Raw genomic sequence first — 13,080 nt, 5'->3', positions numbered from 1 at the left:
GGGGGGGGGGGCGCCCCCCCCAGCCAGTGAGTCCGCACTGTGGCCTCCCCTGCTCCTGTGGTCCTGTGGCTGCTGTGGCCTGAAGTGGTCCGGGTCAGGGATGCACATGGGGAAGGCCCTCCCTAGGACGGTGCTCACACGTCCCTCTTGGTCCTGCAGGCGCTCTGCTTGCTTGCTTCCATGTTTGGGGGGAAGATCGCTGTGTTGGAGATAAGCCCGGCCACCCTGCTGCGGACTTGGCGGGGCCCTGGCCCTGGAAGGAGCCTGTCGGTGCTGGCCAGGTAGGCTTCTCCCAGGGGCGCGACAGGCATGGGCACTCTTGGGCTGAGCATCAGGGCCCGGCAGGGTAGCCCTGGGGAAAGACGCTCTGTGCTCGCCTCTGCTTCTGTCCAGCTTCTGAAACCTCACGGGTCATTACGTATTTTAGGGTGGAGTGTAAATGATAAAATGGCACCTCATTAAAATCCAGCATTTCTTTCTGGCAAGGGTGAGGATAAGCTGGCTCTCTTTCATGTCCAGATACCACGGCCACATCTGTAATGGCTCGGAGTGAGCGTCTGTCCATGTCCTGGACACGGGTCGTCACTGGGACAACCTCGTCCTGGGTTGCTCTCCGCCATCGCACGGTTCTGTTTCTGTTGTAGCTCCGGCGTCCTGTCAACCTCTCCCCTGAATCTCGGCGTCGTCACAGAGGAAGGTCCGAAGCCTGCGGGTCAGAGGCGAGCCGGTCAGTACAGTAGTCCGTACAAGGGACCTGAGGGCGGGACCCCGAGCGGCCGGTGCTCAGCACGCGCTCTGCCAACGCTGGCCCGCCTTCGAGGCTCGGCCTCCGCGTGGGTGCTGTGGTGTCAGTGGGAGGGCACTGGTGTCCGCTTTCCTGAACTGGGCGTCACTGGGGGTTAGAGTCGTGGCTCTCACTTGTTACCTGCGGGCGGCAGTCTCTGGTGGGGAGGCCCTCACTCATTTTGTTCTGTGTGACGTTTTCTTTTCTCCTCTGCCGAGGAGCTCTGGCGTGAATCCCAAACCTTGCACGCTCGCCTAGCCTGAGCCAGTGTGTGTCCTGGGGCACACGGGCATTTCCTTACCTGGCCGTGGTGCCGTCCTGCCAGAGTAGGTCGTCATTCTTTCGGATCATCTTAAAGATAGTTTTTCATTGGTTTGTTCTAAACAGCAGCCAAACAAATTATGTTGCTTTTTATTTTTTCCGGTTTTTGTCATAGGGCATGTATGCTCATGAGGGGGAGAGAGAGAGAGAGAGAGAGAGAGAGAGAGAGAGGTCACTCCCCAGGGCAATGGCCACGCTGCAGTCCCTCTCCTGCCACTCTCCTCTCAGGATTCGAGGCACACATGCACACGTGCCCGGTGTGATTCTCAGGCTGCTGGGTCCAGGCCATGTGGGATTCGGCACCTTAGCCTCCATGCCCCCTCCCAGCCCCTCTCGGATGGCAGAGCTCAGTCCACTCACCGATGGCGCTGAGACTCACCGAGCGCAGGCCTTGCCCCCAGTGAGAAGCCCAGCTCTCGGTGAGCCTCGCAGGCCCCTCGTCTGCCCTAACGAGGGCAGCCAAGGCCTCGGCCCTCCCCTGCACAACGCGTCCACTCCCACCAGGTCTCCTCGCTCCCACCTCCACCCCAGGCTCCTGACCGCCCCTGAGATGGGCGCCGACGCCTCCTCTTCACACCGTACCCTGTCCTAGCCCTCCTCCCACTCGCCAGACCCCTCGGAGGTGCTGGAGCGCCCGCCGCCTTTCCCGCTGCGCCGTTTGCTGCTACCGCGGTTCCGCCTGGCCATGCACCGGTCACGGGCTAGGCCGTGCTGGGGTGAGCTGTGCTCTCAGGACTGGCTGCAGCCCCGCTCTGGCAGCCCTTCCTGCTTTCTAGAGTGGCTACCCGGCCTTCTGGCTACTTTGCCCCGCCCCCATCCACACTCCTCCTTGACCCCGTCTGACCCTCAGTGTGGTCTACACGGCATCTGAGGGGCTCCTCTCGTCTTCCAGAACTCTCCACAGGTGGGCCCCCTTGCTCAGGCCTGCCCAGTGGGCCCACCCTCTGAGCACAGTCTCTGCTCGCCCCCATCGCGGGTCGGGGCCTCAGCACTGCCAGCTCAGCTGTGAGGGGTCACCGCGCTGCTCTCTGCACCCCCTCCTGAACTGGTGGTGTCTGTGCAGCTGGACAGTAGGACTCCCTGCCACCCCTGCCTCCCTTTGCTCTCACCCCTTCGCTTGGCCATCACTGAGCCCTGAGGGCTCGTTGGTCCCACAGCCCTGTCCTAGACGAGGCACAGGTCACACGTGTGTCAGCCACGGGAGCTCACATTCACCTGTCCACGTCCTTGGGAGCAGTGACAGCGCTGGCAGATGGGCCTGTCTGATGTCCCGGGCAGCAGGCCTGTGACGGCCATGAGAGCACAGCAGGGCTTCTCTGGCACCAGGGCTGTCTACACTGACGGGAACACCTGGACCGCTGAGCTGTGTTCTCCGCAGTGACAGGATGGATCCAGGGCTGTCTACACTGACGGGAACACCTGGACCGCTGAGCCGTGTTCTCCACAGTGACAGGACGGATCCAGGGCCGTCTACACTGATGGGAACACCTGGATGTGGACCCTGAGCCGTGTTCTCCGCAGTGACAGGACGGATCCAGGGCCGTCTACACTGATGGGAACACCTGGATGTAGACTGCTGAACTGTGTTCTTCCCAGTGACAGGACGGATCCAGGACTGTCTACACTGACGGGAACAGCACTAGACCAGGGCCACGTACTCCTGCAAGCCCTGCAGCTCAGGCGGTGTGGGGCTCCTCCAGAGAGCAGTGGCTTAGGAAGCGCCCTGCGGACACTGTGATCAGTGGGAAACTGGAAAGTGTTCTTTCCCCTGAGATCCATGCCAGGCGGGGTCCACTCTGCTGCGTTTGCTCCACTCGGAGCTGGATTTATTGTGAGAGCAGTCGGACAAGCAGGAGGGAAAAAGGCAGCCGGTCAGGAGTAGAAGGTCGATCATTTCCGTGCGTGGGGGCCCGATCTGACACGTGGAGACCGCAGGGCCAGCCGCAGGGCCAGCTGCCGCCACCTCGTGCTGCTGGAGCTGCCGGATGCCTGGCTGTGGTTCCTGGGTGACTACACCCACCGCAGGGCCTTGTTGAGGGTGCTTCTCTCTCTCCGGCTCTCCCGGTAAATAAACAAATAAGCTTTAAAGAGTCCCAAAGAGTCCACAAAACCTTAGAGCCAATCCAGGGATTCTGTGAAGTCGTGGGCACAGTGTCAGCACGTGCAAATGCATAGCCTAACTGCAAAGGAGTCAGGGAAGCCGTCTCACTTACAATGGCCTCCAGGATAGATCTAGACGAAGAGGTGAGAGAGCTGCATGCTGGAAGTGATAGAACCAGGAGACTGGAGAGCACCCAGACAAATGGAGATGTGCCAGGGCCAGTGGGGACGCGGTGGTTAGGCGGACTGGTTCAAGCCCTAGATCTGGCAGCTTCTGTGCCACTTGCCCTCTCTCTCCGTCTCTCTCTTGTGACTGCACATGCCTCGTAGCAAATTAAAAAATAATGATAAAAAATGAAATAAATGGCTCTTTTAAAAACAGAAATGTCGCTCCTGTCCACTGACTGGGAGAATTCGTTTTGCTAATCTGTCCATATAGCCCAAAGCAGTGTACAGAGTCAGGGCAGCACTAAGAAAAGTCCACTTTTTCACAGAAACACAATAGTTTATCCCCAAATTCACATGGACTCATGAAAGAGTTAGAACAGAGAGAACAATACAGAGAAAGAAAGTCGAGACATCGCACGCGCTGACGCTGGGCTCCGTCACGGAGCCATGGCGACCGTGCAGCGTGGCCCTGGCACAGAGCAGGCCTGCAGGCTGGTCACAGAACGGGCGTGACCTGACACACGTGCTTGGCTAGCTTAGACGTGTGCTTCTCTGGAGAAAGGGGGAACCCTAGCAGGGCCCCCACTGCGATCGGCCCTGTCCTAGCTGGCCTGGCTCATGGCGTGAGGGTGTGCCGGCATGCCAGGCAGGTCTGAGAACACGAGCCCGGGACCTCTTCCTCCAGCTCCAGCTGTGTCCCCACGGTGCCGCCACCTGGTTCCAGTCAACTGACTTTATCAGGGACGCCATGGAGCCCCCAGGGGAGGGCAGTTCCGTGGGTCGGTGGTGCTGGGGAGACTGGATTTCCACATGCGAAAGAATGGAATTAGAGCTCACGTTACACAAAATCCAACTCGAAGGAGATGTAGACGTAACACCAGAAACATAGAAGTAGAAAATCGAGGGCAGCTCCTTGATGCCGGCCTTGGCGTGGCCTTTTGGGTATCTCCCCGAAGTGCAGGCTGCCAGGCAGAGGTGGAGGACCGCCCCGACACGGTGCTTCGGCCCCCCGGGGGGGGGCGGGCAGCAAGCACCGGCCTGCAGGGGGGGGTTCAGCCTCCAAGGTGCGAAGGGAACACGTGTGACTCAACAGCACTCAGCACGACCCCGTGGAGAGCCAGCCAGAGAGCCGGACGGAAGGCGAGACGTGGCCCACGGTCCGTGGAGAGGCACTCACATCACGGGCCAGGGCGGGGCCACGCCACGCTGGGGATGGGCATGAGTGCGGCAGGGTGGAGGAAAGAGCCCTTGCCCTGCGGGTGGGAAGCAGTGTGGGCTTTCTGAGCAGGTGAGTAGCCTGTCGGTGAGCCGGCATGCCCTCTCAGGGCAGGTGTCCACCTCGTGCTGGCATCCGCGTGCCCGTGTTCGCTGCAGCATTACTCACAGCCACGAGACGGGACGGCCTGCGTGTCCGCCACAGTACGGGTGGAGAAGTGGTGTGTGCGTACAGCCAAGTGTACCCGGCTCGTGACCGACGCAGGCCTGCTGTCTGCCACGATAGGGGTGGCCTGGAGCGTGCTCTGAGTGAGGTACACCAGACCCAGGACACTGTGGGTCATTTACACATAGAATCTAAAAAGTCAGATACGTGGAGCTAAAGCGCAGAGCTGCAGCTGGCAGGTGGGCGAGGGGGTGACAGGACGCGTGGACAGGCGAGGATGAAGCAGCAGGTCGAGGGACCTTGGCACATTTGTGGGAAGCAGAATTAAAGGCCAGGTTTGTTTTGGTGCAAAACAATGAGGGCCCATGTGTTTTCCCATGACGTGTGTTTTCTGTGGGTGGCGCGAAGGCCTCATGAGGAGGGTGAGCGGGTCTGGAACTGGTGTTCTGCACAAGGGCGGCAGGGCCAGCGTGCGGGCCTGGGCTGGAAAGCGCCGTTCACAGCCGCTCCTGCCACAGGCCAGAGCAAATGCACACTCGCGTTGCCATTTTACCACCCGTGCCCCTGAGGCTCTGTGCAGAGCAGACCTGCGGGCTGCTGTCGCCCTGTGGGAGATCTTTCACTTCAGACCCAGCTTTTTAAATGTGGCCATGGACCACTTAGATGGCCACTTCTGTGGGGACTGTGTTGACCTCACAGCAGCCGCGTACACATAGACACGGCACACGTCGGGTGACCATGTTGATCTCACGGCAGCAGCGCACACACAGACAGAGCACACATTGGGTGACTGCGTCGACTGCATGGCAGCCACGCACACACAGACATGGCACACGTCGGGTGACCGTGTTGACCACACGACACACATACACACGCAGACACGGCACAAGTCAGGTGAGCACATTGACCGCACGGCAGCTGCGCACACGCAGACACGGCACACGTTGGGTGACCACGTTGACTGCACGGCAGCCACGCACCCGCCGACATGGCACAAGTCGGGTGTCCGTGTTGACCACACGACACACATACACACGCAGACACGGCACAAGTCAGGTGAGCACATTGACCGCACGGCAGCTGCGCACACGCAGACACGGCACACGTTGGGTGACCACGTTGACTGCACGGCAGCCACGCACACGCAGACATGGCACAAGTCGGGTGTCCGTGTTGACCACACGACACACATACACACGCAGACACGGCACAAGTCAGGTGAGCACATTGACCGCACGGCAGCAGTGCACACGCAGACAGAGCACACGTTGGGTGACTGCGTCGACTGCACGGCAGCTGCGCACACGCAGACACGGCACACGTTGGGTGACCACGTTGACTGCACGGCAGCCACGCACACGCAGACATGGCACACGTCGGGTGACCGTGTCGACTGCACGACACACATACATACGCAGACACGGCACACGTCGAGTGAGCACATTGACCGCACGGCAGCCGCGCACACGCAGACACGGCCCCACCCCTGTGCAGCTGAAGCTCACAGGGAGGCTGTGAGGAGTGCGGGCCACCTCTGCGTCCTTGCCAGGCATGTCTGCGGTGGCGTGTCTGCTGTGGCGTGTCTGCCGTGGCCTCCCGTGGCTGACATGGTCTGCTCACTCCAGTGGTGCACCATTTGTGTTTTTTTTTTCAGCCCAATGAAAGAGCAATCCTTTTCCTCAAAGACATTTTTATGACATTTTAATGTCAATACTTTTTATATTCAGAAAACATTCACAACGTGGGGCAGCAAATGGCATAGCAGCTACAGACTCCTGCATGGCCGACTGCGGTTCGAGTGCTGGACCTGGGGGCTTGAAACTCACACCGGGCGAGTGTGTGAGTGTGCTGAGGGTCCCGAGGGGAGACTGGAGGAGCAGGATCGTGGTGTGGCCATCCCCCGAGGGATGATCTCTCACGCTCCCTCTCACTGTCTCTGCCTCACTCTCTCTCTCCAGTGAGCACACACCTTCTAAGGCAAAGACCTCTAAAAAAAAGGAAGAAAATGTTCACGTGGACACTCAAGGACGTGGCTGATTCATAGTGATGCTCTATCAGCTCCTGCACCCTTTTACTCACAGAACGGAAGAGGGACGATGCGAGCAGACAGTGCCGCTGAGAGGCGCTGCTGCGTTAATGCGTGAAGCACCTCGTGGGGCCACGCTGGGCCAGCGCGCGAGCCTCGTCTCATGCTTCGAGGCTTCTCACAACGCAGCATGAGTGTCTGCCACCTCTGACCGCTCCCGGGAGGTGTCCTCCTGCCGGGCTGTTTTCTGTGTGGGAGACGCTTCCTCCTTCCCCTGCCACCGCGGCTGGGACAGGGGTGTCTTGTGCCCTGGCGGCAGGCACAGTCCTAACCCCTCCACCTGAGGGCCCAGCTCTGCCTGGTGGCTTCCCCCCGGGCCTGCTCCCTCTCCAGGCTTGGACTCTGGGGTCTGTGAGCTGGGGTGGGACGCCCAGCACAGCAGGGCCTGCGGCCTGCTCCTGTGGCCTCCAGTGCTTCGATCAGGCAGAGGTCCCTGAATCCTGTCCCCGAGGGCTCCTGGGGCCCCTGGGCTAGTGGAACATGGCTCAGGTCAGCAGGCCTGAGACAGCGCCCCAAACTGAGTTTTGGTATTGCTCAATATTCTCTAATTCATCTTCTAAAGCTGTTTCATAATGTGGACATCATACCCATGTTGAACACAAAGTATTATATTTTCATAAAATAAATAGTTCTGGGCAGACTATTTTGCCTGGGAGTGCCCGCAGTCAGGTGTGGTGCCCAGGTGTGCTGACCAGCAGGCCACGTGGACACAGGGCGGCATGTTCGCCGTCAGAGTGCCATGCCAGCAGCTTCGCTTCTTCCGTGCTGTCACCTGAGGCCAGCGAGCAGAAGAGCTCCGAGGGCAGCAGCTGGCACTTGGCAGAGGCCACACAGGCTTCGGAGCTGAGGACCCCGGGCAGAGCGGGCGCCTTCGTGAGCGGTCCTAGTGAGATGGGTGGGGCACCTGGCACCCGGTGCGCACTGAGTCCCAGGCTTTCAGGTTCCGGGTCAGAATCTCACCTCGTCTATGTGGGCTCCGTCCACACTGAGACCGAGTTGTTGTCTCTGCTGCAGTGCCACGTCATGTGTGTGCAGCCGCGGGACGTGCCGTGCAGGACCAGCCCCTGGTGTTCCACAGCACAGTCAGGTCATCGGGGTACATGTCGGCCCCGCGGTGAGTAGAGCGGGGAAGGACAGGTGCCTCAGAGCAGCTGTGGGGAGACAGGGCTGGGCTGTGACGTGGGCGGGACTTGGGCACGCGGGGCCTGGGGGCGTGGCGTGTGGGTGGGACATAAACGTGATGTGGGTGTACTGGGGGGTGGCCATGGTGTGGGTGAGGGCGCGGTGAGGCCGTGGGTGGGGAGTGGTGGGTGGCGAGGACTGTCTGCCGGGAGGGCAGGCAGGGCCGAACACTCTCAAGTGCGGAGTGAAGTGGCGTCAGGGCAGCCTTGGGTCCTGGCTGACAGTGCCGTACCACGGAGGCGGGGAGTCCAGGTTGGCTCCCATGGCCACAGGCGGCCAGCCCCTGCTGACCTGTTGAGCACAGCACTGCCTGCTAGGGCCTGGGGGAGCACGTCACACCGGGGGGACAAGACCAGGGCACAGGAGGCAGCTCGGTGCTGGGAGAGAGCCCCACAAGCCGGGCTTCCCACGGGCGTGTCAGGGTCCTCTGCTCACGTGGGCAGGGCTGCCCCCCAGAACAGGGACCCCACGTGCCCCTGGCCACCCAGCCCCTGTTGGCCCTTCTGTCTGCCCGCCACCTCCCCAGGTCCCTGCACGACCCTCCCTCCTGTTCATGCCAGGGTGCCCCCTCCGTCTCCAGTGGCTGGCCATCCCGAGGACAGGGCGTGTTGCAGGGATGAGTGGCAGGACGGTGTCTGAGCAGCAGGTGGTTGAATTCTGGGTCAGGGCCTCAGTGATTTCACATGAGCCCGAGTTGGCCTGGCTCTGAGCCCCGAGGTGAGGCGTGGCTCCTGGGGCTCTGTATTCAGGCAGGTGGTGTGGGCTGTGGGAGCCCAGGGGCCAGGCGAGCTCAGACCAGGGTGGCCCTGAGCACCAGCCTGGGCTTTGAACCTGGCAGGAGGAGCACAGGGCAGCGTCCAGGGTTTTAACCAGGCTGCTGGGGTGGGCGTGTCCGCAATGACCCGAGGACAGCCGGGCGCGGGGCACAGGCCAGGGCGGGGGTGGCGTGGGGGCTGCCGAGAGCACGTGCCGCACACGTGTGTGGTCCCATGCGGCGTCTGAGTGACAAGAGCCGTCTCCACAGTGCGACCATGTTTTCACCAAAGACCAGCAGCAGCGGTAACGGCCAGAGCCCCCCCCAACGCAGAGCCGGAACCAGGCGGTAGGTCGTCATGTGCTCCCGGGGCACGTGGCAACCACTGTGCACTTCCCTGGCTCCCGGGCGCTGTGCTGTGTGGGGTGCACGCAGACCGCTGCCCGCCCCAGGTGCATTTAGCCCCCTTGGCCTCTCTGGCAGTTTCCCAGGCGTGCTGCTGCCCCGCCGAGGCACCCGGCTGCCCCATGGTCGGGGAGGCCCAGCGGGCGCCCTCCGCCCAGTGCAGTCCGAGGTCCCCAGAGGGTGGCGCAGTGCAGCTGCTGGGTTCTGGCCCAGCTTGGCTCCAGGGGCCGTAGCCTCAGAGGGGCCCTGATCTCGGAGGGGCCCCGTGCAGGCCACCGGGCACTGTGCCCTGAGTGGCAGCCCTCCGGGGCTGAGTCCCCACAGTCCTCTGGGAGCTGCTCTCTCGCTTGCCCTGAACCTGAACTCCTGGCTCTTGGGGGTCTCGGGTGGAGGGGGAGGTCCTGCCCTGCAGTGCAGCCCCCAGGGGCTCTGCCCGGCCCACGCTGCCGGTCTCCTGCCGAGGGTGCGGTAGGAGCGCATCCCAGATGGCCGAGATGGCGCGGTGGCCCCTCCCCACCGGTGGTCCAGGGCAGTGTCTGCACTGTGAACCGGCTGTCTGTCCTCGGAGAGCCCCTTCCCAATGTGGAACGTGACCGTCCACGAGTTGGCGGGTGCGCCAGGCCGATGGCTGGGCCGGGTGCGCCGAGGCCGACAGCCGGGCCGTACCTTGCGCAGGGCGCTGGCTCCAGCTCTGCTCCCTGTCCTGACCCTCAGGAAGGAGTACCCTCTGCAGAACCCTCCGCCCACCAGGCTCCACAGGCAGGTGGCTGTGGCTGGGGCCCCCACCGCCGTGGGCTGCCTTCAGTTCTCAGGTACGCGCTGTGGGCCGTCCTCTCCCCCACTGTCTGAGGTGCGTCCTCAGGGTCTCGGCTCCCTGGTCACATGGTGCTGTCGTGTCTGGGACACGCTGTTGAGACGTGGCTCGGAACGGAGAGCCCTCACGGCTGGCGTGCCTCGGCCTTCGTCCGGGACACCACGGGGCCAGCCTGTGCCAGGGCTCCCTGCAGCGGCCTGTCCTTTGCCTCTGCCCAAGGCTCTGAACATGTGTCCCGGGCTGCCGGCACGCCCTCCTTGCTGAACTCCCTTGGTTTTGTGTCATTCTCTCCCAAGGACGCTTCCGGTGCCCTGGGAGCTAGTAATGGGTGCACAGAAGCCATCTTGGAGGCCCTGCATGCTGGCGTCTCTGGGTTAGGACGTCGGGAGCTGCAGGCCGCAGCCTGAGCACTTGCGCGACAGAGGCAACCCCCGTCTGCCCTGCTCAGACAGCGTTTAAGCGTGCCTGCCTGGCCGGACACGCCTGTTTGACAGCGGCCAGCACGTGGTGGGAACTCGCGCGTTTGCTGGGGCAGCCCAGGCAGGTGCCTTCGGGGCTCCAGCTCCGTCTGCCAGCCCTGTGACCTGGGGCGGGTGCCCCGCTCTCTAGCCCTTCCCTCGTCCTCGGTGAGCTGGGTGGGGTGACAGCAGCTGCAGAGGCTCTGTGATCACAGGGAGCCTAGCGGCACATTCCCAATGGGACGGGAGCCCGGCTGTGCCCTCATGCATGGGGGCCTGGATTCGGACGGGGGTCAGCCGTGTCACTGTGGTCTCGGACGTCTCACTGCCAGGAGGGCGGACGTGGAGTTAGCGGTCATCTTGATGCCTGAGGTCGGCGTTTGTAGGGTGCGTCTCTCGTCTCTCTGGTACAGGAGACGGACGGCGACTGGCCTGTGGCTTAGCTAATCACTTGCTGCTGGTCTTCGACGCTGGCCTCACCGGGACGCCTGCTGCTTTTGCAGGTAAAAACGTGTCTTAGTTCTGATCGACTCACCTCAAGGGTGGGTCTTATTCTGGTCCGGGCTGCCAGCTAAGTGTCGCTTTTGTCCCCGTCCTGACAGCAGCAGGGCGGGGCCGGCTTGGTGGGGCAGAGTGGCCAGCTGTGACGCGCGGGGAGCCCCTGGAGCAGGCAGGTGGACGTGCCCAAAGGGACCAAGGTCAGGACCACTCTGTGGCCATTGTCCCTAAGGCCAAGGCCAAGCATCCCAGAGCTTTAGGGAGTGGGTGAGACTGGGTCTCACATGGGTGCCTGTGGTTTATGGACGTCACAAGGCCGGGGGTCCTAAGAAGGAAGGTGTGAGGCCCTCCAGGCAGCAGGCTCTGCGAGCTGGAGGCCCCAGGAAGACGGGCTGGTTTCTGGCCAGCCCGGTCACACCGAGCAGGCGCCTGTGCCCACGAGCCTGCCTGGCCGGGGGGACCCTGCGGAGGGTCCTCGTCTTCCTCTCTCGGGAGATGGGTGGGTGTGAGGCACATCAGGAAGAGAGCAACGGTGCTTGATCTCCACCCTCTCGATGCTGTGACTGGCACATCCATTCCCCTTCTAAAACCGCAAAGCCTGACCACGCCTCGCTACGTTTCTGCCACTGTTCGCTTTCTACCCTGGGCTCCCGTGAAACAGAGCCCTCCTCCCCGAGTCCTGAGTTGTCACGGCGTCTCGCCTTGACTGCGCTGCAGACTGCCCCGTCCCAGGTTGTGAGGAGGGAGGCTGGGGACCGGGGGCGGTCGGCGTCTGGATGGCGTCTGCGTAGGAGGCCGTGTGAGCCAGGCATGGCCGTCTGACCCACTGCCTGCTGAGTGCTGGGTTCTGGGCTCCTCCTGGTCCCTGGGGGAGCCTGGGGCAGGGTAGGTGCAGCCTGAACTCCTGGGAGAAGGGGCCTGCCTCTGGCCCATGGCATCCCCAGGCCCACCCTGTGCTGCGGGGCTCCTGGCACACGGTGCCCGGGCTGGGAGCCCGAGTGCGGTGTGCACTGCTGTGGTGGGCAGTGGCCCAGTGGTGGCTAGGCTGGCTGGGGCGTTCCCATGTATTCACTGTTGGAAAAGGGCTTCTCACTAGTTAGGGAGACGCAGAGGAGCCTGTCTTTGTAGAGCTTGCTCCACCCTGCGGGGGGGGGGGCCGCTCTGCCTGTCCTAGCTTGCGCTTCCGCTTCACCTGCGGTGGGTTAGCGTTCACGTGATCCGTTCTGAAACACGGTGGGCTCACAGTACCTACTGAGACCAGGAGGAGAGGTTTCTCATTTCCATCGAGATCCAGGATAAACAGCACAAGTTAGAGCTCGCCGAGGGCAGCAGGCAATGCAGCCCAGCCGAGGCCCCGGGGATGCCGCTGGGTTCACAGAGTGGTGTCACATCTGAGCTTTAGGCTTTCCTCTCCCCGTCAGAAATCGGGGTCCAGCGGGGCTAGCGTTTGGCATGGTGGTTAAGGCCCTGCACTCCCACATGGCTGACCACAGTTCAAGTCCCAGACCCTTTGGCTACAAACTCACGTAGGAAAAGGCCTGGGGCACACGTGTGCATGTACATAAGCCTCCCGCCCAGGGCTGCGTCTGCACAGGCAGCTGTGGGGACAACGCGCATGTGACTGCCAGGGTGTGACTGCCTGGATTCCATGTTCTAGGGAACGCGAGCTTTCAGGAAAGTGCCTTCGGAAACCATGTGCAGCCCTTACGTGGGCATTGCCCTGCCCCTGGCGCTGGTCTTCCAGTGTCACCACAGCCAGGACGTGGCTCGGCATGCCATCTGTCGCTTGGACAGAGGCGGGTGCAGGTGTGTGCCGGGAGATGCAATCCAAGGCTGATGGCAGTGAGAGGACGAGCACCGTCCTAACAGCCCTGCCGTGGCTGCCCTCTCTCGGTGTCCCCAGGCCATGACGGAGCCGTGAGCTGCGTGTCCTGGAGCCACAGTGGTGCCTGGCTGCTCTCGGCCGCCCAGGACCGGACGCTGAGGCTGTGGTCCGTTCGTAGGACAGAACTCGTGCTTCTCCTGGTAATGGGTAGTCGTGTCTGAGCGCCGGGGCTAAACTGGCAGGTGCTCAGCGTCCCAAAGCTTCCCCCTCTTCCCTCGGCCCGGGGCTTTGGAGAGCCGCCGGA

The 13,080-nt window shown here is 62.4% G+C and overlaps 1 protein-coding gene across 1 annotated transcript in view; it reads left to right on the top strand.

The window, feature by feature from the left end:
- Window positions 1–13,080, top strand: part of WDR27 (WD repeat domain 27) — a 65,569-nt gene that overhangs the window by 18,435 nt on the left and 34,054 nt on the right. Inside the window, exons 12-19 of the mRNA XM_027770419.1 lie at window positions 160–281; window positions 645–727; window positions 7,855–7,954; window positions 9,047–9,124; window positions 9,260–9,350; window positions 9,750–9,993; window positions 10,867–10,956; window positions 12,855–12,976. Of these exons, the coding sequence (XP_027626220.1) occupies window positions 160–281; window positions 645–727; window positions 7,855–7,954; window positions 9,047–9,124; window positions 9,260–9,350; window positions 9,750–9,993; window positions 10,867–10,956; window positions 12,855–12,976 (930 nt within the window). The remainder of the gene's footprint in view (window positions 1–159; window positions 282–644; window positions 728–7,854; window positions 7,955–9,046; window positions 9,125–9,259; window positions 9,351–9,749; window positions 9,994–10,866; window positions 10,957–12,854; window positions 12,977–13,080) is intronic.

The sequence above is a fragment of the Tupaia chinensis genome, unplaced genomic scaffold (genome assembly GCF_000334495.1).
Source record: "Tupaia chinensis unplaced genomic scaffold, TupChi_1.0 Scaffold000132_1, whole genome shotgun sequence".
Lineage (NCBI taxonomy): Eukaryota > Metazoa > Chordata > Mammalia > Scandentia > Tupaiidae > Tupaia > Tupaia belangeri.
Note: the sequence above shows the minus strand (reverse complement) of the source record. Positions and strands in the feature narration are given on the sequence as shown.